Genomic DNA, 26,079 nt, shown 5'->3' with positions numbered 1-26,079 from the left:
TGGAAAAGCACAGCTGGTCAGGCAGCATCCAAGGAGCAGGAGAGTCTATGTTTCAAGCATGAGCTCTTCATCCAGGTTACATCGAGACCATCACAATTTGGACCTGACCAGGACAACCACTGCCCACAGCAAATCCAAAGCATCCAGAAACTGTTCTCCCTCTGGATCCTCTGCTCCAAGCTTGCAGCCATGGGCTGCCACCTAGTCTCCCAGCAGTCAGCCCTACCCTAGCTCAGGGCCACACACTCCCAGACTTGCAAAGGACCTTTGTTGTTCTTCTTCCTTAGAAGAACCCACACACTCAACAGACACTTTTTTTCCATCATATCGGACATCAAGGAATGTAAGTACACCCAACTTTCATGTACTTACCTCCAAGCTCAAATTGCTCAAACATCCCAGAAGCTTCTCCCAGCCTCTGGAACTGCTGAGATGCCATTAGCTATGCTCCAGCCACCATCCCCACAGCAAACGATGACATTATTTCAGCCCCTGCTGCTCCACATACCACAGCTACCATCAACTATACCGCCTCCGCAATCACCAACAAGACAACAGCCTCTGCAATCTCTGGCAAGACAACTGCCTCTGCGACCACCGCAAGATCCACTGCCATCAAAACCACCATGAAATCTACTCAGCATGTCACTTCCACCCCTGTAGTTGCCACCTCCTCAGCCACTTCCGCCTCTACCGATGTCACTCACATCACAACATCGTGAACATTACATGTTTCGCCACTTCTGCCTCCACGGATGCCACCAAAGGCACCATCTCCACTTCCCTAATTCCCATTGTGAGTGTCACTTCCGTTGGTGATATCACCCACGATCCCATAGCAGTACCACTCCAGAGATAGTCTCTGCCCCTACTCCCAACTCCAGCCCCACACCAGATCCTAGCTCCCAGCCTTGTTGTGTTTTTACTATCCTCCCAGACCTCCCTCTCACTGAGGATGAATGATCAGTCCTCCGTAAAGGCCTCACCTTCATCCCCCTACAATGAATTCAACACACGTTGCGACATTGAACTTTTCTTCTGCCGCCTCTGCCAATTCCTGATGAAGACTCCTGCTTGAAACAATGTCTGTCCTGCTCCTGGGATGCTGACTGACTAGCTGTGCTTTTTCAGCACCATACTTTTTGACTGTCATCCTTGGTGACAGGTATTGAAGGTCTCTTTTGGGGCTAAATTGATTCTTAGAAGATGACATTTCTGGCCAAAATGTTCTGTGTGGATTTCTCAACAACTTCATTTGGAAACTGATCTCTTTGGTTAATGTTTCGAGCTGAACAAAATAAAACTTTGATCGCATTCTTCAATAACGGACTCCTATGTGGAGTTATTGAGAAGAAAATGGCGGAGAACATCCAAGATGGAGGAAATGGAGGGCAATTCCATCTTGTAACAATTACAAAAATGATGGGAAGTATTTTGGTGGTTTGAATGTACTGATTATAAGGATATGATTTAAGGAGTTGTGAGTTAGCATTTTCCGCATACTTCTCATACTTTTTTCCATATGGGAAAAGTATATGTTAGTTTACTGCCATGTTGTTTGAATTTTTCCTCAATGTAATAAGAAGTGACTTATGCCCCACTTTATAGTCCAACAAACTTAATATGTAGCAACTAGCTATTGAGAAAGGGCCTTAATGAAGTGATTATCCCTGGAGAGAAACATACCCTGTTCTTGTCAGAATTGCAGGTCCCTGTAAGGTAAACCAGATTACCTCAGATTTATTAGAGAGCAGGTAAGGCTTATTGGATTCTGTATTCAAGTACACTTGCTAAGGGGCCCTTTTGTGGTGCAGAGGTAATGACCCTACCCCTAAATCAGGGCGTTCGGGTTCAAGTCCCACCTGCTCCAGAGATGTGTAGTAACATTTTTGAACAAGTCAATTTTTTAAAAAATGTACACCTGCTGGGACCTTCTTGCAGCACAGTAGTGTCTCTTTCCCTGGAACAGGAGGCCTGGATTCAAGTCTCACTTGGCTGTAAGAAAAAACGTTCACCAGCTCCATTTTGATTTAGTCCCTTCTGTTCTCCATAGACCCCGCCCCCCCCCCCCACCTCATTTTTGCCTTGCGTGTAAACTTCTAATTGCGCAGGTGATTACTGTTGAAAACCAGAAAAAGTCAATAATTTGGTGGTGGGAAAGTCATTCTCCTGTGTGTTGATAACACTTCTTTATATTTTTAAAAGTCCCACCTGCTTCAGGGCTGTGTAATAACATGTCTGAATAAGTTGAATAGAAAGTTAAAAATTATGTCTTACCTGCCAAGGCTGTTGTGGTACCATGATAGTGTCTCTGACTCTAAGCCAGGAGACCAGTTTCAAATCCCATCTGTTCCTTAAGTGTGTAACTAACATCTTTAAAAAGGTTGATCAGATAATATATTAAGTCCCATCTGTGAGGGCTCATGTCGCATGATGGTAGTACTCCTATCTCTTAGATCAGGAGGCCCAGACTCAGGTTCCACCTGCTCCAGAAGAGTGTGGCAGCAGCACTGAACAGATTGATTAGAAAATAAGCAAAGAGCAAGTCTCACCTGCTAGATTAAAAGATACCACATGTGATTTGGTGAGGGGAGAAAAATGTTCCGTTTTTTGAGCACTTCTAAATACTTTTTAAAATGTCCGAACTGGAAAGTCTTTTCTGGATTTTTTTTTAATGTGTAATAACCTTTCTGAGCGGGTTGATTCGAAAAAAAGTCCATCTGCTCTTAGATAGGGTTTTACATGCAAATTAGTAATTAATTCAGAAACATGGGTGATTTTTTTTTAAAGGAGTGGACTATAAAGGTGAAAAGTCACATGGGTGATTGGATATGAAAAAAGTTCAATGATGTATAAAAGCATTTCTACATATGAAAGGAAAGTGTCCCACCTGCTCCTTAGGGTTGCCCAGACACTTTTGAACAACAAGACTCTTGTCTGAATCCTGTTCTTTTTTTAAAAAAAAAGTTCATGTTATGATGCATTTCTAGAACAGCTAAGGTCTGAACTCAAATCAGAGGTAGAAACACTACCATAGCCCTACAAAAGCCCTATCTATCTTATCTTTTTGATCTTTTACTATCCCACAATGTTGGCAACCTGTAATCAGTGGGGTTCCACAGAAATCAGTGCAGGGACATCTTGCTGAACTCTACAAGATACCACATCTAAAGTACTGTGAGCACTTTGGTCCGCCTTTTCAGGAAAGGCACCATTTCATTGGAGGTAGTTCAGAGAAGGTTCACTAGGATGATCCCAGGTATGGTGCAGACGTTTGGAATTTACAAGGGTTCAGATGTGATGACGCTGAAACATTTAGGATTCTTACAGAGCTTAACATAGGAAATGCTAAGAGAATGTTTCCCCTTATGGAAGTTCAGGACCAGAGGGTGTACTCTCAGAATTACGTGGTGCCAAATTAAGACTGACATGAGGAGGAATTTCTTCTCTTAATAGTTTGTGTCTTTTGCTAGAGAGAGCTAAGGGAGCAGAGTCCTTTAAGGCTGACATAGATTTTTGAACAGTCAGGGGAATCGAAGGTTACGCGGAAAGGAGAGGAAACTGAATGTTAAGAATATCGGATCTGCCATAATCCTGAGTATAGGATCAGTCTTGGCAGGTCAAATGGCCCCCGCCTATTCCAATTTCTTGTTATCCTAATGTCTTTCAGGTGCAACTGTTATGCCTGTTCAGATCTCAGGTGTAGACAGTAGCCTAGATAGCTGCATGTGCCCAACCACTTCTTTCAGAAACCTTGTAAGTAGTTTCAAATCAACATAGAGATGGTATTGCACTCCTCTAGGCTATGCAGAGCCAGTCCTGACAACCACCTCCATTGTTGTGGGCAGAGATATTGACCTTTTGTGCCCACTGTTATTGGAAGGATTTTTTTTGTGCTCAGAAGACATTTTCTAATCTTCCTGTATACTTACTGTAGCTGTGTGCTGGCTTTCTATGTTTCGTGCACAAGTACCCCCCCCCCCCCGCCCCAAGTCTCTTGTGTTGCAGCTTCTGTAGTTTTTCCCCATTTAAATAATATTCTGTTCTTTTGTTCTGCCTTCCAAAGTGACTTCACATATTCCTACAGTGTACTCAATTGGCCAACTTAATGCCCTTTTACTTAACTTATCAATGTCTCTCTGTAAACTGTTTGCATAACCTGACTTTGCACCTAATTTCATGTTTTCTGCAAATTTGGCTTCAGTGCATTCACTTCTTTCATCCAAGTCACCAATATAAATTGAATTGAATTATCATATGTACCGAGGCACAGTGAAAAGCTTTGTCTTGCATGCAATGCAGTTAAGTAGCATAAATAAGTAAATAATAGGTAAACAGCAGCAAAAACAAAAACACAGGTATAGGCGAATGTTAAGAGTTTGAGAGGCCATTCAGTATTCTAACAACAGTAGAGTAGAAACTGTTGCGAGTGTTCAGGCTCCTGTACCTTCTCCCTGATGGTAAAGGTTGTAGAAAAACATTGCCAGGGTGGGATGGATCTTTGAGAATGCTGGTCGCCTTTCTTTGGCAGCAGGCCTGGCAGATGGATTCTATAGATGGGAGGTTGGCCTTTGTGATTGTTGGGGCCGAGTTCACCATTCTCTGTAACTGTCTCCTATCTTGAATGGTACAGTTGCCCTACCAGGTAGTGATACATCCAGACAGAATGCTCTCGATGGCGCACCTGTAAAAGTTTGCATGGGTATTCACCGTCATGCCAAATTTCCTCAGCTGTCTGAGGAAGAGGAAACATTGTTGGGCCTTTGTAACCAGTGCATCCACAGGAAGAGTCCAAGAAAGCTTGTTGTGGATGACCACTCCCAGGAGCTTAACACTCTCCACTTGTTCCACCTCCATGCTGATAATGTGTAGGGGGGCATAAGTAACATCCTGCTGAAAATCAATAATGAGTTCCTTGGTTTTGCCAGCATTGAGAGCTAGGTTGTTCTCAGTGCACCATTTTTCCAGGTCTTCCACCTCCCATCTGTAGTCTGTTTCATTCCCATCTGAGATTCGACCAACTATGGTGGTGCCATCAGCAAACTTGTAAATGGCATTAGTCTGGTTGTAAACAGTTCCAGTCACAGAACTGATCCCGATTGGAACCCCATTGTTACAAGGTATTGTGGGACACTAAGACAGCAAAAAAGAAATGGAGGGGGCTCCTACGTTGCCATGGTAGTGTGGAGAAGTGAGGACTGCAGGTGCTGGAGAGTCAGAGTCGAAAATGGTGCCACTGAAAAAGCACAGCACGTCAGAAGGCATTCGAGGAGTAAGAGAGTCAAAGTTTTGGGTATAAACTGTTCATCAGGAATGACATTCCTGGTGAAGGGCTTATGTTGAAACTTTGATTGTCCTGCTCCATTGATGCCGCCTGAAATGCATTTCCAGTGCCACCCTTTTTGATACTGCCATGGTAGTGTCCCTATCTCTGAGCCAATAGACCTGGGTTCATAACCTGCCTGTTTCAGAAGTATATCATAACATGGCTGAATTTTTCTTTTTAAACAGCTCGCAGGGTTCCGAGAATAGTCTTCAAGTGCAATGTTAATGTCCCTACTTGGCAGCCAGTAGATCTGGTTCAAGTCCTACCTGTTCCAGAGATATGTAATGAAATTTAATTGGAAAGTATCAGAAGCTATGTTCAGAAATTATCATATGAGGGCTGGAATGCATTATCTCCTCCTCCAACTCTAATCTGATTTAGGCCCTTGCTCTTTTCCTACTCGCTTTTGTTATTGTTACTATGCCATTTGGTGTCATTTATTGCTTATTCCTAGGGTAACTGGCTAACTTGGTGATGAGGTATTTCAAAAGTAAAGTTGCTTTCATACCTATGGGGCAGAAGGTCTATGTCCCAGCCCTACCGATCCCTGAGTTTACGGCTATTGTGGCACAGTAATAGTGTCCCTACCACTGAGCCAGGAGGTCTAATTTCAAGCCTCACCTGCACCAGATGTGTTTCATATATTATTGAACAGGTTGATTTGAAAAACATCTGTCATGAAACATGAGCTGGGTGTCTCTGGCAGATCCCAAACTGAGCGCCAAATAGATTTTTTTTTGGAAAGCCTCTGTTCAAAGTTCTACCTGTTCCAGAGGTCATAGCATCATACAGCATGGAAACAGACTCTTCAGTTCAACCAGTCCATGCTGAACATAATCCCAAACTAAACGAGTCCCACCTGTCTGCTCCTGACTCCTATCCATCCAAACCTTTCCTATAGATGTGACATAACAGGTCCAAACACATTGATTAAAAAAATCTACAGTCTGGTAAGTGATAAAAGTGGGGATAGATAAAGAGTGAAGCTGGAAAATGCACAGCAGGTCAAGCAGCATGAAAGGAGGAAGGGTGTCGATGTTTCTGGTCGGAACCTTTCATCAGGACTGCTGTGCTTTTTCTAGCTCCACACTTTACCCACTCTGATCTCCAGCATCTGCAGTTCTTACTATTTCCAGGTGATAGAAGTGGAAGAGAGTATGGTGTATTCAATGTTAGAGGAGTAAACTCTGGTGGACTGAATACAGAACATCATTGATATAGGTTCTTGGATTGGGGTCTTGTGATTGAGTATCCCTCTTCTGACCTGGAAAGCTTGGCTTCAAGTCCTGTCTTCTCTCGATGTGTCATAACATATCTGAACAAATTGATTTTCTTTTTGTAAAGCTGGTATCTTGGGAGTATCTTGCCCTCAGCCAGAAGGCCCAGTTTCAAATTCCATATGTACCAGTGATGTGTCAAAATGAATCTGAACACCATGTGTGATCACAAAAGGATCAATAGCACACCTTGTGCTATTGATTTACAATAATACTGTTGTAAACCCATAGTTTAGTCTTTTGATGCTTGACTCAATGTATGTAATGTCCGAAACGCTCAGTAATTAAATGCTGAGTGTGATACCCCTTTGGGAGCTTTTTTGACTCACCAGCAATTAAGAATATTAAGTGACTACTCAATACCATTTTTCTGAGGACTGCAACAATCTCCGTGCTCACTTGGAAGGCTTCCATTTGCCCCCATATGGGAACGCAGGTGAGGGTTAGGCAGTTGCCCTTTAAGAGTCACCCCTCTGAGTCCTGACCACCTCTCAACCAATATGGATTTGTTATAAACCCGAATCCTGTCTAGTGCAGATGAACCCAGAATAACAGGGATATGAGAATGTTATAAGGTCATCGATGTGAAATTCATAGTAAACTAAATTATGTTGGGATATGTCTATTGGATTTAGTGCAAGGTAGAAGCTTATTGTTTGGAATTATTAAGTAATTACTAACTATTTATTTACTTTAGCTTGTGCTTTTTTTAATTAGTCTAGTAAAGATTCTTTGGTGTTTTGATTCTAGAATCCTCTCACATCTGTTTTAAACTCTTGGATCTTCCATGAATTATATTCTTTAAATGATTATTCCTAGTTTGGGCACTGTGTGGCTCAGAAGATTCTTCAGTCTGATTGAAGAGGCACACTGATGCTTTTTGTATTCACTCAGGTATTGGGATCCCTTGCATAGGATGATGTGCTGTACCAAACTCCTGATTATCAGAAATTTCTGTAAAACCCCACAAAAGCTGTAAACATGATTTATTTATCACAGACCCAAAATCCATGCCATTGAAATAATACATTGGTTACAGCACAGAAGGTAACCATTTGTTCCATTGTATATGTGCAGGCCCTCTGAAAGAACAGTTTACCCTGCTTCCACTATGTTGCTTTTCCCCATAGCCTGCCAAATGTTTCTTTTCAGATAACAATCCAGTTCCCTTTTGAAAGCCTCAGTTGACTGTGCCTCCAAAGTTTTTCCAAGTCACCATTGCTTCTTTTGCCAGTTACTTGTAGTCTTTACTTTCATCCTTCCAGCAACGAGGAATCCTCTCTTCCTGCTAATTAATCACAGCTTCCTGTTTGATGAGAGCTGATAACTAACTATGATGTGCAAATGGATTCAAAATTGTTTTTGATTTCTGTTGATTAAAAAGGATTTCAAAGGTATTAACTCTGTAGTTAAATTTGCTTTGTTCAGGTCTCTGTTAATAATGCTCGATAGCCTGAGTAGCATGGATGGCTCCATTTGTTCAGTGGCTCAGTCCTGGTTGAACCAATGTATTCAGAGACATGATATTGCAAGGATCCTTGAGCCACTGCTTCTGTTGCTACTCCACCCAAAAACCCAGCGTATTTCTGTTCAACGAATGCAAATTGAGAGGCACATAAGTAAATCCAAGAATACACCTGTTGAAGAAGATACGATTGCTTACATGCAAGGGATTAATGGTACAGATGGTGCGTATTCTTTCAATTAGTGCTTTGTTTTTAAAAAGAGTCATTTATTGTTCTAATGTAAATTTTATTTTATCAACTTTTCATTATATTGATTTTTCTATGCTGTGTAAATTTCAACTATTCTGAGGTGTAACCTAAACTAAATCCCTATTTGGTTTAAAATCTCTTTAGAATCCATATCATGCTGGTAAGTTTGCTGTTTTCCTGTAATTGAGCTGCTCTGGTCTGTCTCAAAAGTATGATGTACTTGAATATGTTTCTTTTGTTGAATCCTAGTTTTTTGGAATAAAAAAGTATTCAGCAGGCAAAAGTAATCCTTTCAAATGTTTGAAAATATTCCCCAGTTGGGTACCCCACACTTCACAATTGAAGATTATGTAATTTCTTGCTTCTTTGAGGTGTTGAGTTTTGTAGATATCTTCACTTAATTATTATAATTTGAATTAATTACTTAAATCTAATCTACTGGAAATGGTAAGAATTCAGTCATATTTCTCATTAACAGTGTTTTGGATTTTCAAATCACAAGATAAATCTCTGGGGGGAAAAGTGGATGAAAATTGTTCGGTGGAATCATGTTTTTTGGCAATGAAGTTTGAAGATACAATTAGTCTTTAAACAAACAGCTACTACTAGAGCTTATTAAGAAGCTTGACTCAAGAAGATTGCTGTTTAAAGTTAACTTTCTTTCTGATATTGTTAATCCCATAGTTTTTGGACGCCTATCCTTTGACCCTGGAAAACACCCAGCTTCTAAAGAAACTATTAACAAACATTTAGGTGCAGAAGAAATGGAGAACTTCAGCTTTACGGTGAATCCTCTGAGTGACAGGTTGTCAATGCTGAGCACAAGTAGTGAAACATTACCATTTGGAGTGTCAGACTTCGATCTACAGGAGCAACAGGCAGAAATCCTTCATAGTTCTGAATCTGGCTGTTCCCAGTCCTCAACAGGAGACAACAGCAGTTATGAGGCAGAACCATTGAGTATGGGAAGTGCCAAAACCACCAGAAATGCACAAATTTGGTCAGAATGTTCAGTGGATGTTATTGTGCAAGAAGTAGTTTCACATTTGATCAACAGTGTTGTAAATGGACTAAATAGTGAGTTTGAATCTCCAGAACCTCAGGCTTCAGCTCAGACTGAAGCTAGTATGTTGGGATCAAGTGAAAACTTGCAACCAGCTGAGTGTTCTTTTCAAAATGAAGCTAAAAGCCTGAGTATTAAAAGTTCCTTGAATGGAACTATTAAGTGTAACAGTTCTGAAAGTATGTCTGCTTCAACTGATGCTGATGTTGGGACCATTTTTGGAAGCCTAAGTAGACCCAAATCCTCACTAACTATTTCAGTACCTGAAGATCCTTTGTCTCAATACAGTCTCTCTACAGAAGAAATGCAATTGATAAAGATGAACCCGCTTGGTAACCATTTAGGACAAATTGGCAAAGTGATAATGAAACCATTTAATAGAGAGCTTGACATCAAAGATCTTCCTATACCACCTGGAGCAAAACCCAAAATAAAAATAAGCAAAAAGAAGGAAGATGACAAAAAGAAGGCACAGAATGAGAAAATGAAGCCACCTAATGTGTCCTTTGGAGATAACATGGACCTGGAGAACTGGTACAGCTGTGGTGAAGGCGAGATTTCTGAAATTGAGAGTGATATTGGATCTCCAGGAATCTGGAAAACTTCAAAATTTCATATCCATCCTTTATATCAGCATGTTTTACTCTATCTTCAAGTGTGTGATTCCACAAGGGCTTTACATGCTCTGTCTGCTGTTGAATCTATCTTGAAAACAAATCCAATAGGATTTGTGAGTGCCATTTCCACCACAAGTGTAAATAATACCTATACTCCTCAGCTTTCTCTACTGCAGAATCTTATGGCCAGGCACCGAATTTCTGTCATGGGTAGGGACTTCTATAGTCACATTCCACTCGATTCCAGCCATGCTTTTCGTAGCTCAATGTACATAGAGATCATTATCTCTCTCTGTTTGTACTTTATGAGAAGCTACTACCCCGCCCATGTGAAAGTGACTCAACAGGATCTTTCTGGAAACCGAAATTTGCAAATTGTGAGTATCCGAATCCTAACCTTACTTTTTACTGAGCTGGCAAAAGTGACTGAAAGTTCAGCCAAAGGCTTTGCTAGCTTTATCTCTGATATGCTGCTGAAGTGCAAAGTTCAGAAGGTAGTCCTCCACTGCTTACTTTCTTCTGTCTTCAGTGCTCAGAAGTGGCACTACCTGAGAACTGCTGGGAAAAATGTAATGACCATTGAAGAAGGCTTATCTGAGGACAGTATCATCAACTTTTCAGAGGATGAAATTGACAATTGCAGCACATTGCAGACTCAGCTATTAAAGCTGGTGCAGCGACTGATTGTCCTGGAGCATAAAGTGATGTTTACATCTGAAGATAATGAGACAGGATATGAGTTTGTCACCTCTGATGTAGAGAATAGTAATGCACAACAGTCATTGACCTCGTTACAATATTTGCACTCTCAACCAATTACTTCTCAGGGAATGTTCATGTCTGCTGTACTTAAGGCATTCAATCAACCCTTTTCCTGTAAAATGAATGCTCAGTGGATTGGACTGATAACATCAACTCTCCCATATATGGGGAAAGTGCTTCGGAGGATGGTAACAGCTGTGACATTGCAACTTTGTCGAAATTTGGACAATCTAATCCATCAATATAAATATGAGTCCGGAATGTCAAATAATAGGTATGTACTGTTAAAGGTGTTGTTGTTTTGCTATGTTTAATTGCTTTTGAGCAGATTTAGTCGTCATTCCACACTCTCTAAAGCCAGCATAATGGGCTCCGAGGAAAGCCATCTGCTGAGCATATAAATAAAAAGAATTGTCCAATGCAGATAGATGTTTTATGAAGCTTACTTATCTAATTCACCAGCTCAATGTTCCACAATATATTAACGTAATTGGTTGGACAGAATATCAGACAATTATTAGTTAAGACAGTCAAATTTTGTAATCTAAATTGAAAAGGCTGGAAATACTCAAAGGCAGCATTGGCAGAGAGAGAAAAGTAGCTAATATTTTGAGTCTATAACCTTGCCTCAGAAATAGAACAATCATAAATGTAGCAGGTCTTAATCAAGTGTAGAGATAGGGAAAAGGTAACAAAGGTGAAGGGTTCTGAAGAAGACTCCTATTGAATGTGAAACATTAACTGCTTCTCCCTCAATGGATGCTGCCGGATCTGCTGAATGTCACCAGCATTTTCTATGGTTGTTATAGTGAGGGAGGAATAGGGTGGAATGCAGAATTGATCAAATACATAACTAATGGTTACCAGCATTGCTGTGAGAGGAAAAATAGATTATGATCTGAAATCTTCAAAATCAAGAAAGAGTCTGGAAATGTAGGAACAGGAGTGGATCACTCTGGCAACAGTCTGATTCTAAATCAGATGATGACAACCAGAGTATTATAATTCACAGTGAAATCAGATTTTGTTCATATATCTGTATGAGCATCAGACTACCTACTTCTACCTCTGTGACATTTCTAGAATTTGCCCTCAGTTCAGCTGCAGTTGAAGCCTTCAAACCTTTGTTACCTCTAGATTTTACTATTCCAATGTGCTTCTTGCTGGCTATCCACTTCATATCTTCTAAAGACTTAATGGCATGCAAAATTCTGATGGCTGAATATTAATTGGCAGCATAATAGCTCACTGGTTACCACTGCTGCCTCACAGTACCAGAGACCTGGGTTCAATTTCACCTTTGGGCAACTGTCCATATGGAGTTTGCACATTCCCCCCGTATAGAACATAGAACAATACAGCACAGAACAGGCCCTTCGGCCCACGATGTTGTGCCGAACTTCTATCCTAGATTAAGCACCCATCCATGTACCTATCCAAATGCCGCTTAAAGGTCGCCAATGATTCTGACTCTACCACTCCCACCGGCAGCGCATTCCATGCCCCCACCACTCTCTGGGTAAAGAACCCACCCCTGACATCTCCCCTATACCTTCCACCATTCACCTTAAATTTATGTCCCCTTGTAACACTCTGTTGTACCGGGGAAAAAGTTTCTGACTGTCTACTCTATCTATTCCTCTGATCATCTTATAAACCTCTATCAAGTCACCCCTCATCCTTCGCCGTTCCAACGAGAAAAGGCCGAGAACTCTCAGCCTATCCTCGTACGACCTACTCTCCATTCCAGGCAACATCCTGGTAAATCTTCTCTGCACCCTCTCCAAAGCTTCCACATCTTTCCTAAAGTGAGGCGACCAGAACTGCACACAGTACTCCAACTGTGGCCTAACCAAAGTCCTGTACAGCTGCAATATCACTTCACGACTCTTGAATTCAATCCCTCTGCTAATGAACGATAATACTCCATCGGCCTTCTTACAAACTCTATCCACCTGAGTGGCAACCTTCAAAGATCTATGTACATAGACCCCAAGATCCCTCTGTTCCTCCACCTGACTAAGAACCCTACCATTAACCCTGTATTCCGCATTCTTATTTGTTCTTCCAAAATGGACAACCTCACACTTGGCAGGGTTGAACTCCATCTGCCACTCCTCAGCCCAGCTCTGCATCATATCTAAGTCCCTCTGCAGCCGACAACAGCCCTCCTCACTGTCCACAACTCCACCTATCTTTGTATCATCTGCAAATTTACTGACCCACCCTTCGACTCCCTCATCTAAGTCATTAATAAAAATTACAAACAGCAGAGGACCCAGAACTGATCCCTGCGGAACTCCACTTGTAACTGGGCTCCAGGCTGAATATTTACCATCTACCACCACTCTCTGCCTTTGACCGGTTAGCCAGTTTTCTATCCAATTGGCCAAATTTCCCTCTATCCCATGCCTCCTGACTTTCCGCATAAGCCTACCATGGGGAACCTTATCAAATGCCTTACTAAAATCCATGTACACTACATCCACTGCTCTACCCTCATCCACATGCTTGGTCACCTCCTCGAAGAATTCAATAAGACTTGTAAGGCAAGACCTACCCTTCGCAAATCCGTGCTGGCTGTCTCTAATCAAGCAGTGTCTTTCCAGATACTCGTAAATCCTATCCCTCAGTACCCTTTCCATTACTTTGCCTACCACAGAAGTAAGACTAACTGGCCTGTAATTCCCAGGGTTATCCCTATTCCCTTTTTTGAACAGGGGCACAACATTCGCTACTGTCCAGTCCCCTGGTACCACCCCCGTTGCCAGTGAAGACGAGAAGATCATTGCCAACGGTACTGCAATTTCGCACTTTTTTTGCTTGAGAGTTGGCAATGGTACCCAGTTATGTTGTTACTTGTTCCCAAATGAATTTGTAGCTTTGTTCTTCACAGGTTACCCATCATTCAAACTGTTTTGAACAACCTCATTTTGACAAGGTGCACTCTTGTTGTTTTTCTCGAAGTTCTAAATATTACTAATGTTAGTGTTACTGAGCTAGGCTTACATAACTAAAGAATTCTACCATATTTAATTTGGGTCTTAGTTTCAAGCTGAGAGGAGAATGTTTAAAGGAGATACGCAAGGTGGGTTTTTTTTGCCCAAGATTGGTAGGTGACTGGAATGCACTGCCGGGAAGATGGTGGCAGCAGATACAATAGCAATGTTTAAGAGTCGTTTGACCAACACATGAACAGGTAGGGAATAGAGGGACACAGACCATGTGCAGGCAAATGGGATTAGTTTAGAGTGACATCATGGTTGGCACAGACTTGGTGGGCTGAACAGCCTGTTCCTGTGCTGTTCTGTTCTATGTTCTGTGTAACCTAACATATGATGCCTCTGGAAGGAAATATGCCATCCTTACCTGCTTTGTCCTACATGTGACTCAGGATCCACTGTTATTTAGTTGACTTCTAACTGCTCTCTGAAATGGCCTAACATGCCACTCAGTACAAGCACAGTTAGGATTATGGAACAGTGTTGGCCTAACTGGCAATGCGCATATCCCATGACAAAATTTTAAAAAATGTCTCCAGTCACTCCTCTCCACAGGATCTGCAGTTAATGCGGTATGAAATAGTTAGATTGTTGAATTTCATAAGAAAGTGAATGAATTCTCCATACAGTGTGCTATTTGTAATTTTTGAAGCCTTGAGGAATCTGTGTTCCATGTATATGCAGGTTGTAGCAGATTATGTTCCTTCTTTCATTTCTTGAAGGAGCTGCTCATTGATTTTGTTTGCAGTACAGCCACACACTCCTGATCTTTGGGGGAAAGGTGATGTGGATGTCCTTGTGGGTCTGCTCCTGAGCCTGGCCATGGTGGCCACCATCAGGTCCAGGCAATAGACCATGGAAGGAGTTGTGAGATCAGCTGTCTACCTCTCTTTCATAGTTACATCTGCATCTGAGTGCCCTGGAAAGGGAGCATGTAGTGTCCACGAAAAAAGTTGACGCCTTTTGTGATCAGTGATCAAATTAAGTTAATTTTTTAAAAACATTTAATTTGGTATTGGAACTCCTTTAAGTGACTGCCAGTGTTTAATTTGATTTCTTCAGGTTTAATTTGAATTAGATTAGATTCCCTTCAGTATGGAAACGGTCCCTTTGGCCCAACAAGTCCACACTGACCCTCCAAAGAGTAACCCACCCAGACCCATTCCACCACCCTATATTTACCTCTGAGTAATGCACCTAACACTACGGGCAATTTAGCATGGCCAATTCACCTAACCTGCACATCTTTGAATTGTGGGGGGGAAACCGGAGCATCTAGAGGAAACCAACACAGGCATGGGGAGAATGTGCTAACTCCACACAGACAGTTGCCTGAGGTAGGAATCGAACACTGATCTGTGGTGCTGTGATGTAGCAGTGCGAACCACTGAGCCACTATACTATTTACAATGGCTTAAATTTAAACAGCTTAGAGTCATAGAGATGTACAGCATAGAAACAGACCAACTCGTCCATGCCGACCAGATATCCTGATTAATTAATTTAATTAATCTTCAAAAATACATGAGATACTAATGGGACGCAAATTGAGTGAAGAGGTATATATATGAATTGTTTCACAATGAATAAATCCAGACTGAGTACAAACTGCCTCAGGTTTACATTGTTACCAATTGGCTATTGGAGTTTAAAAAAAGCTTAAATTTAAACAGTTTAGAATTATAGAAGTGTACAGCATGCTAACCAGATATCCCAACCTAATCTAGTACCATTTGCTAGCACTTGGCCCATATCCCTGTAAACCCTTTCTATTGATAAACCTATGCAGATGCTTTTTAAATGTTATTGTACCAGCCTCCTCCACTTCCTCTGGCAGCTCATTCCATGCACGCACCACCCTCTGCGTGAAAAGGTTTTTTAAAATTAGATTACTTACAGTGTGGAAACAGGCCCTTCGGCCCAACAAGTCCACACCGACCCACCGAAGCGTAACCCACCCATTCCCCTACATTTGCCCCTTTACCTAACACTATGGGCAATTTAGCATGGCCAATTCACCTGACCTTTGGACTGTGGGAGGAAACCGGAGCACCCGGAGCAAACCCACGCAGACACGGGGAGAATTAGGTAGGAATTGAACACTAATCTGTGGTGCTGTGATGTAGCAGTGCTAACCACTGTGCCACCGTGCTGCCCACCTAAGGTGTTGCCCCTTAGGTCTCTTTTATATCTTTTACCTCTCACTCTAAACTGATGCCCTCTAGACCTGGACTCTCCCACCCCAGGGAAAAGACTTTGCCTATTTACCCTATCCATGCACCTTATGATTTTATAAATCTCTATAAGGTCACGCCTCAGCCTCCGATGATCCAAGGAAAACAGCCCCAGCCTATTCAACCTCTCCCTATAGCTCAAATCCTCCAACCCTGGCAACATCCTTGTGGATCTTTTCTGAACCCTTTCAAATTTCACAGACCAGAGTTACATGCAATATCCTAAAAGTGGCCTAACCAACATCCTGCAACATGACTTTCCAAATCCCATACTCCATATTCTGACCAGTAAAGGAAAGCATACCAAACGCCGCCTTCAAAATCCTACCTACTGCGACTCTACTTTCAAAGAGTTATAAACATGCACTCCAAGGTCACTTTGTTCAGCAACACTCCCTAGGACCTTACCATGAAGTGTGTAAGTCCTGCCAAGATTTGCCTTCCCAAAATGCAGCACCTCTCATTTATCTAAATTAAGCTCCACCTGCCACTCTTCAGCCCTTGGCCCATCTGATCAATGTCCCTTTGTAATCTGAGGTAACCTTCTTTGCTGTCCACTACACCTCCAATTTTGGTGTCATCTGCAAATTTACTAACTATGCCTCCTGTGTTTACATCCAAATCATTATATAAATGATGAAAAGTAATCGATCCAGCACAGATACTTTTGGCACTCCACCGGTTACAGGCCTACAGTGAAAAACATCCTTCCACCACCAGCTGTCTTCTACCTTTGAGACAGTTCTGTATCCAAATGCCTAGTTCTCCCTGTATTTCATGAGATCTGACCTTGCTAACCAGTAAGCTTATGTAGCAATGTGGTGTTGGGTAAGTAAGAGAGATATTAATCTTTCATATGATTTACCCAAATAGTAAATATTCTTTACAGCCTTCAACCTTCATTTCTCATTTTTCAGAGAAGATTTACAAGGCTAATACCTGGAATAACAGGTTGTCTCATGCAAAGGTCTCATGGTTGTCATTGGGTGTATATTCATTGATTAAGAGATGACTTCATTGAAACATTTAAGATCCTCAGGTGTTGTGATAAAGTGACTGTGAAAATAATGTTTCCTCTTGTGGAAGAATCTAGAACTAGGAGTCACTGTGTAAAAGTAAGGACTCACTCATTTAAGGCCGAGATAAGGGGAAATTATTTCTCTCAAGTGGTTGCGAATTATTTTCTGAAAAGGGGTGGAAGCAGAGTCTGAGTATCTTTAAGGCAGATGTAAATAGAATTAAACAAGTGTAAGTTACTTGATGATCAGTAGGAATGTAGAAGAATCAAATCAATCTTATTGAATGGTGCGGCAGAGCAGTAAAGTCCTCATGAAGGGTCCGAACCCAAAACGTCAACTTCCTGCACCCCTGATGCAGCCTGACCTGCTGTGCCTTTCCAGCTCCATATTTTATCGACTCTGACCTCCACAATCTGCAGTCCTTGCTATCTCCAAGTTATTGAATGGTGAAGGAGCTGGGGACGGACTTCTCCTTATTTGTATTCATGTTGCATAACTTATGTTCTGCATTTGGTAAAGCTTGCATTATAGTTGTTAGAAAATTACAATTATACTGTGCAATTGATTAATAAGGTTTACGAGTTTTAAAATGTCTGTATAGATTTTCTAGATGTGCGGCATGGTGGCTCAGTGGTTAGGACTGATGCCTCACAGCACCAGGGTCCCAGGTTCGATTCCAGCCTCGAGCGACTGTGTGAAGTTTGCACATTTTCCCCATGTCTGCGTGGGTTTTCTCCGGGTGCTCCGATTTCCTACCACAATCCAAAGATATGCAGGTTAGGTGAATTGGCCATGCTAAATTGCCCATAGTACTAGATGCATTAGCCAGAGGGAAATGGGTCAGTGTGGACTGGTTGGGCCAAAGGGCCTGTTTCTGCACTGTAGGGAATCTAATCTAATCTAATCTAATCTAATCTAAACTCAAATCAGAGTGTAAATCTGCAATTCAACTGCAGTGTGCACTTTGCAGACCGTAACCCTTGCAGGGTGGCACATGGCACAGTGGTTAGCACTGCTGCCTCACAGTGTCAGAGACCTGGGTTCAGCTGCAGCCTTGGGTGACTGTGTAGAGTTTGTATGTTCTCTCTTTGCTTGTGTGGGATTCTGCCAGATGCTCAAATTTTCTCTCATGGTCCAAAGGTGTGCAGGTTAGAGGTATTGGCAAGACATGTAGTTTAGATGGATTAGCCATAATAAATGCAGGGTTATGAAGGTAGGGTCAGGGGTGGTCTGGGTGGGATGCTCTTCAGAGGATTAGTGCAGACTCAATGAACCAAATAACCTCTTTCAGTATAGTAGGGATTCTATTATAAACAAACTTGATGGGAGGAAATAGTCTTTTTACTCAGTTACCCAGGTAATCGCTAATGTAATCAGTGAATGATGGAGTGTGGGGAAGGTAGACGCTCGGTTTGTGAGAGACAAAGATCTTAGAGACATTGATAGAAATCACCAAATTAACATTAGAGAGTTTGCCTTCCTACAGGGATAAGAATTCTGACTTTTAAATAATGGAGTTCCACCCTGTAAATTGCTTTCGATCTCTGCGTCCCATTGATTACCAAGCAGAGCTGTGGTTCAGCAGGCCTGGGAGGAGGAGCCAGGGCTCAGCAAGTCCACAGAGGAGGAATCAGCAGAACTGAGTACCAGCACAGGGGAGAGGATGGAACATAGCGAGGGTTCAGCAGGCCTGGGAGAGGTTGAAGTAGCAGAGCCAGGGTGCAGTAAGTCATAGGCAGAGAAACCTCCTTCAGCGTTTGATGAGATTAAGACAAAGCTTGGAAATGAGTTTACGACAAAAATGTGAAGCAACTACAAGGTATGAGATTTGTAGTTTAGGTTAACCTGAGTCTGTGTGCTTGGAAGTCAAATCAACTCTATCTGGGCATCTTTCTGAAATTTCCTTTTATGAGGATAATGCCCCAGCCAATTCAATTCCATTGGAACTTGATACTAAACTGTACAATCTTTACCTCCCTTTGATCATAGAATGAAACAGTACAGAAGAGACCCTTCAGCGCATGGAATCTGTACCACTAAATTATGCACCTAATACACCATTCCCACTTGCCTACGCTGAGCCCATAACCTTGAATGTTATGACACTTCACGCGCTCATCCAAGTACTTTTTAAAGGTTGAGATTCCTTATCATAACTACCCTCCCAGGTCTGCCAAAGTCAGAACAGAAAATCTCTGCCTGACTAGTCCAGAGATAGGCTCAGAGTAGTTGAACTCATCCTACTGGGATTAAGAGATTAAGCACATAAAGAGATGATTTACTGCTGGCCATTTGGTGGAGCTTAACTTTGTCATAGACTGGGAGTGGAGACATGGAGCAGTAGACTTTGGGTTCTGCAGGCCTGGAGATAGTAAATGCTGCAGTGGAGCTGGGTTTGGCAGATCCTCCATTGGATGAGAGATACTTGTCCAATGGAGGATCTGCCAAACCCAACTCTACTGCTACATTTGAGTGGCACATTGGCTCAGTGATTAGCACTGGTGCCTCACAGCATTAGGGACCGAGATTTGATTCCTGCCTCAGGCGACTGTCTGTGTGGAGTTTACACATTCTCCCCGTGTCTTCATGGGTTTCCTCTGAGTCCTCCGGTTTTCTCTCACAATCTAAAGATATGCAGGTCAGGTGAATTGGCCATGCTAAATTGTCCATAGTGTTAGGTGCATTAGTCAGTGGTTTAGTGAGTCTTGATGGGTTCCTCTTCAGAGGGTCGATGAGGACTTGTTGGGCCGAAGGGCCTGTTTCCATACTCACTAAAGTTGGAAATAAGTTACACTAATGAAACCAAGACTGTTGTCTAATGTGGGATTTCAGAGGGAAAGGCACTGAACATTGCACCTTGTTTCGAAGCTTATCTTTTGATGCAATATGACGTCTGTTAGTACTGTGGTAAAAAGGAGTATGGCAATAAATTACATGTACCTGTTATCCAGTTCGAACATAGAACATTACAGAGCAGTACAGGACCTTTGCGCCGTTTCGGACACAAGTCCCTCCTGATGAAGCTCTTCAATAGACAATAGGTGCAGGAGTAGGCCATTCAGCCCTTCGAGCCTGTACCGCCATTCAATATGATCATGGCTGATCATTCCTAATCAGTATCCTCTTATTGCCTTATCTCCATAACCCTTGATTCCACTATCTTTGAGAGCTCTATCCAACTCTTTCTTAAATGAATCCAGAGACTGGGCCGCCACTGCCCTCTGGGGCAGAGCATTCCACACAGCCACCCCTCTCTGGGTGAAGAAGTTTCTCCTCATCTCTGTCCTAAATGGTCTACCCCGTATTTTTAAGCTGTGTCCTCTGGTTCGGCACTCACCCATCAGCGGAAACATGTTTCCTGCCTCCAGAGTGTCCAATCCTTTAATAATCTTATATGTCTCAATCAGATCCCCTCTCATTTTTCTAAACTCAAGGGTATACAAGCCCAGTCGCTTCAGTCTTTCAGTGTAAGGTAATTCCGCCGTTCCAGGAATTGACCTCGTGAACCTATGCTGCACTCCCTCAATAGCCAGGATGTCTTTCCTCAAATTTGGAGACTAGAACTGCACACAGTACTCCAGATGTGGTCTCACCAGGGCCCTGTACAGCTGCAGAAGCACCTCTTTGCTTCTATACTCAATTCCTCTTGTTGTGAAAGCCAGCATGTTATTAGCCGCCTTCACTACCTGCTGTACCTGCATGCTTGCCTTCATTGACTGGTGTACAAGAACACCCAGATCTCTCTGTACTACCCCTTTACCTAAATGGATTCCATTGAGGTAGTAATCTGCCTTCCTGATCTTGCCACCAAAGTGGATAACTATACATTTATCCACATTAAACTGCATCTGCCATGCATCTGACTGCTCACCTAACTTGTCCAGGTCACCCTGTAATCTCCTAACATCCTCATCACATTTCACCCTGCCACCCAGCTTTGTATCATCAGCAAATTTGCTAATGTTATTGCTGATACGATCTTCTATATCATTAACATATATTGTAAAAAGCTGCGGTCCCAGCACGGATCCCTGCGGTACCCCACTGGTCACTGCCTGCCATTCCGAAATGGAGCCGTTTATCACTACCCTTTGTTTCCTATCAGCCAACCAATTTTCAATCCAATCTAGTACTTTGCCCCCAATACCATGCGCCCTAATTTTACTCATTAACCTCCTGTGTGGGACTTTATCAAAAGCTTTTTGAAAGTCCAGGTACACTACATCTACTGGATCTCCCTCATCCATCTTCAGAGTTACATCCTCAAAAAATTCAAGAAGATTAGTCAAGTATGATTTCCCCTTCATAAATCCATGCTGACTCTGTCCTATCCTGTTACTACTATCCAGATGTGCTGTAATTTCATCCTTTATAATAGACTCCAGCATCTTTCCCACCACTAAGGTCAGACTAACTGGTCTATAATTTCCTGCTTTCTCTCTCCCACCTTTCTTAAAAAGTGGTATAACATTAGCCACCCTCCAATCCTCAGGAACCGACCCCAAATCTATCGAACTCTGGAAAATAATCACCCACGCATCCACGATTTCCCGAGCCACCTCCTTCAGTACCCTGGGATGTAGACCATCAGGCCCCGGAGACTTATCAGCCTTCAGACCTAACAGTCTCCAACACCAAATCCTGGCAAATATAAATTCCCGTAAGTTCAGGTCCTTCAGCCACTATTACCTCAGGGAGATTGCTTGTGTCTTCCCAGTGAACACAGATCTGAAGTACCCTTTTAATTCTTCTGCCATTTCTTTGTTCCCCGTAATATATTCCCCTGTTTCTGTCTTCAAGGGCCCAATTTTAGTTCTAACCATTTTTTTGCCTTGCACATAACTAAAAAAGCTTTTACTATCCTCCTTTATATTATTGGCCAGTTTACCTTCGTACCTCATTTTTCCTCTGCGTATTTCCTTCTTAGTAATCCTCTGTTGTTCTTTAAAAGCTTCCCAGTCCTCAGTTTTCCCATTTATCTTTGCTATGTTATACTTTTTCTCTTTTAACTTTGTGTTTCTTAACTTCCCTCGTCAGCCACGGCCGCCCATGCCTCCTCCTGGAATCTTTCTTCCTTTTTGGAATGAACTGATCCTGCAACTTCTGCATTATACAAAGAAATATCCGCCATTGTTCCTCCACGGTCATCCCTGCTAAGGTATTGCACCATTGAACTTTGGCCAGCTCCTCCCTTTATTCAACAGAAGTACTGTCACTTCCAACTGTACCTTCTCCCTCTCAAATTGCAGATTGAAGCTTAATGTAATTCAGATGCTGCCTGACCTGCTTTTCCAGAACCACACACTCTACTCTGATCTCCAGCGTCTACGCATTCTCCCTGTGTCTGTGTGGGCTTCCTCCGGGTGCTCTGTTTTCCTCCCACAATCCAAAAATGTGCAGGTTAGGTGAATTGACCATGCTAAATTGCTAACAGTGTTGAGGGGTGTGTGGGTTTAGTGCTTTAGTCAGGGGTAAAGGTAGAGTAATAGGGTAGAGGACTGAGTCTGGGTGCAATAGTCTTTGGAGGATCGGTGTGGGCCTGCTGGGCCAAAAGGCCTCTTTCCACACACCATTTCAGATTCTTTTCTATTCTATGAAATTTTTGCCCCAGAAGAAATTCCCAGTGATCCAAGAATCTGAATCCGTGCCTCCTGCACCAGCTCCTCAGCCACACATTCATCTGTCCGAACCTCCTATTCCTACTCTCACCAGCGTGTGGCACTGGGAGTAATCGAGTGATTACTACCCTTGAGGTCCTCTTTTTAACCTCCTGCCTAACTCGCTATATTCACTCTGCAGGACTTCATCCCTCTTTCTTCCCATGTCATTGGTACCAATGATTCTAACAACCTCTGGCTGCTCTTGCTTCCCTTTGAGAACTTGCTGCAACCACTCTGAGACCCTGGCACCAGAAAGACAATACACCATCCTGAAACACCTGTGTGTACCTCAGACAAAAGAGCCCCCCCCCCCCATCACAATGCTCGCTTGAATGGTGGCTTTGCTGTAAAGCAGGATATGGCAGGTCATAGTGCCAAAGACCTGGCTGTTGCTACTTTTTTCCCCTTGGAGACTGTCTCTCCCAACCAAAAATGATATGAATGTTTGAAAGGGGGATAGTCACAGGAGAATCCTGCACTATTTGCCTACCACTCCTGGTGTGCTCACTCATCTACCTGACTGTATTTGTGGTGTGACAACCTCCCTGATAGAACATAGAACATAGAACAATACAGCACAGAACAGGCCCTTCGGCCCACGATGTTGTGCCGAACTTCTAACCTAGATTAAGCACCCATCCATGTACCTATCCAAATGCCGCTTAAAGGTCGCCAATGATTCTGACTCTACCACTCCCACGGGCAGCGCATTCCATACCCCCACCACTCTCTGGGTAAAGAACCCACCCCTGACATCTCCCCTATACCTTCCACCCTTCACCTTAAATTTATGTCCCCTTGTAACACTCTGTTGTACCCGGGGAAAAAGTTTCTGACTGTCTACTCTATCTATTCCTCTGATCATCTTATAAACCTCTATCAAGTCACCCCTCATCCTTCGCCGTTCCAACGAGAAAAGGCCGAGAACTCTCAACCTATCCTCGTACGACCGACTCTCCATTCCAGGCAACATCCTGGTAAATCTTCTCTGCACCCTCTCCAAAGCTTCCACATCTTTCCTAAAGTGAGGCGACCAGAACTGCACACAGTACTCCAACTGTGGCCTAACCAAAGTCCTGCAACATCACTTCACGACTCTTGAATTCAATCCCTCTGCTAATGAACGATAATACTCCATAGGCCTTCTTACAAACTCTATCCACCTGAGTGGCAACCTTCAAAGATCTATGTACATAGACCCCAAGATCCCTCTGTTCCTCCACCTGACTAAGAACCCTACCATTAACCCTGTATTCCGCATTCTTATTTGTTTTTCCAAAATGGACAACCTCACACTTGGCAGGGTTGAACTCCATCTGCCACTCCTCAGACAGCTCTGCATCATATCTAAGTCCCTCTGCAGCCGACAACAGCCCTCCTCACTGTCCACAACTCCACCTATCTTTGTATCATCTGCAAATTTACTGACCCACCCTTCGACTCCCTCATCTAAGTCATTAATAAAAATTACAAACAGCAGAGGACCCAGAACTGATCCCTGCGGAACTCCACTTGTAACTGGGCTCCAGGCTGAATATTTACCATCTACCACCACTCTCTGCCTTTGACCGGTTAGCCAGTTTTCTATCCAATTGGCCAAATTTCCCTCTATCCCATGCCTCCTGACTTTCCGCATAAGCCTACCATGGGGAACCTTATCAAATGCCTTACTAAAATCCATGTACACTACATCCACTGCTCTACCCTCATCCACATGCTTGGTCACCTCCTCGAAGAATTCAATAAGACTTGTAAGGCAAGACCTACCCTTCGCAAATCCGTGCTGGCTGTCCCTAATCAAGCAGTGTCTTTCCAGATACTCGTAAATCCTATCCCTCAGTACCCTTTCCATTACTTTGCCTACCACAGAAGTAAGACTAACTGGCCTGTAATTCCCAGGGTTATCCCTATTCCCTTTTTTGAACAGGGGCACAACATTCGCTACTGTCCAGTCCCCTGGTACCACCCCCGTTGCCAGTGAAGACGAGAAGATCATTGCCAACGGTACTGCAATTTCCCCTCTTGCTTCCCACATAATCCTAGGATATATCCCGTCAGACCCGGGGGACTTGTCTATCCTCAAGTTGTTCAAAATGTCCAACACATCTTCCTTCCTAACAGGTATCTCTTCTAGCTTATCAGTCCGTTTCACACTCTCCTCTTCAACACTACGGTCCCTCTCGTTCGTAAATACTGAAGAGAAGTACTTGTTCAAGACCTCTCCTATCTCTTCCAACTCAATACACAGTCTCCCACTACTGTCCTTGATCGGACCTACCCTCGTTCTCGTCATTCTCAGGTTTCTCACATACGCATAAAATGCCTTGGGGTTATCCTTGATCCTATCCGCCAAGGATTTTTCATGCCCTCTCTTAGCTCTCCTAATCCCTTTCTTCAGGTCCCTTCTGGCTATCCTGTATCCCTCCACTGCTCTGTCTGAACCCTGTTTCCTCAACCTTATGTAAGCCTCCTTCTTCCTCTTTACTAGACATTCAACCTCCCTCGTCAACCAAGGCTCCCTCACACGACCATTTCTTTCCTGCCTGATAGGTACATACATATCAAGGACACGTTGTATCTGCTCCTTGAAAAAGTTCCACATTTCCACCACATCCTTCCCTGACAGCCTATGCTCCCAACGTATGCTCCTCAAATCCTGTCTTACAGCATCGTAATTTCCCTTCCCACAATTGTAAAATCTACCTTGTTGTGCGCACCTATCTCTCTCCATAACCAAGGTGAAAGTCACAGAATTGTGGTCACCATCACCAAAATGTTCACCCACTAACAAGCCACTTGTCCCGGTTCATTACCGAGTACCAAATCCAATATGGCCTCCCCTCTGGTTGGACACTCTACATACTGCGTTAGAAAAGCTTCCTGGACACACTGCACAAACACCGCCCCATCCAATCTACTTGATCTAAAGAGCTTCCAATCAATATTTGGGAAGTTGAAGTCGCCCATGACTACGACCCTGTGGCTTCTGCACCTTTCCAAGATCTGTTTCCCAATCTGTTTCTCCACATCTCTGCTGCTATTGGGGGGCCTATAATAAACACCCAACAAGGTGACTGCACCTTTCCTATTTCTGACTTCAGCCCATACTACCTCCAGAGGCAGATCCCCCTAAAACTTCCTTTCTGCAGCCGTTATACCATTACTAATTAGCAATGCCACCCCCCCTCCTTTTTTACCACCCTCCCTAATCTTACTGAAACATCTGTAACCAGGAACCTCCAACAGCCATTCCTGTCCCTCATCTATCCATGTTTCCGTGATGGCCACAACATCGTAGTCCCAGGTACCGATCCACGCCTTAAGTTCACCCACCTTATTTCTGATACTCCTTGCGTTGAAGTATACGCACTTGAGCCCATCTCTGTGTCCGCAAGTAGTCCCTG

At 43.0% G+C, this 26,079-nt stretch overlaps 1 protein-coding gene across 9 annotated transcripts in view; it reads left to right on the top strand.

Annotated features, from left to right (window-relative positions):
* The window catches only part of dop1a (DOP1 leucine zipper like protein A), a 344,210-nt gene that overhangs the window by 191,834 nt on the left and 126,297 nt on the right, over positions 1-26,079 (top strand). For all 9 annotated transcript variants that reach the window (XM_072581124.1, XM_072581119.1, XM_072581125.1 and 6 more), the window contains 2 exons: positions 8,032-8,291; positions 9,003-11,034. In XM_072581124.1, coding sequence (XP_072437225.1) covers positions 8,032-8,291; positions 9,003-11,034 — 2,292 coding nt within the window. The remainder of the gene's footprint in view (positions 1-8,031; positions 8,292-9,002; positions 11,035-26,079) is intronic.

The sequence above is a fragment of the Chiloscyllium punctatum genome, chromosome 11 (assembly GCF_047496795.1).
Source record: "Chiloscyllium punctatum isolate Juve2018m chromosome 11, sChiPun1.3, whole genome shotgun sequence".
Classification (NCBI taxonomy): domain Eukaryota; kingdom Metazoa; phylum Chordata; class Chondrichthyes; order Orectolobiformes; family Hemiscylliidae; genus Chiloscyllium; species Chiloscyllium punctatum.
The sequence above is the reverse complement of the archived record's forward strand: the minus strand, read 5'-3'. Positions and strand labels throughout refer to the sequence as shown.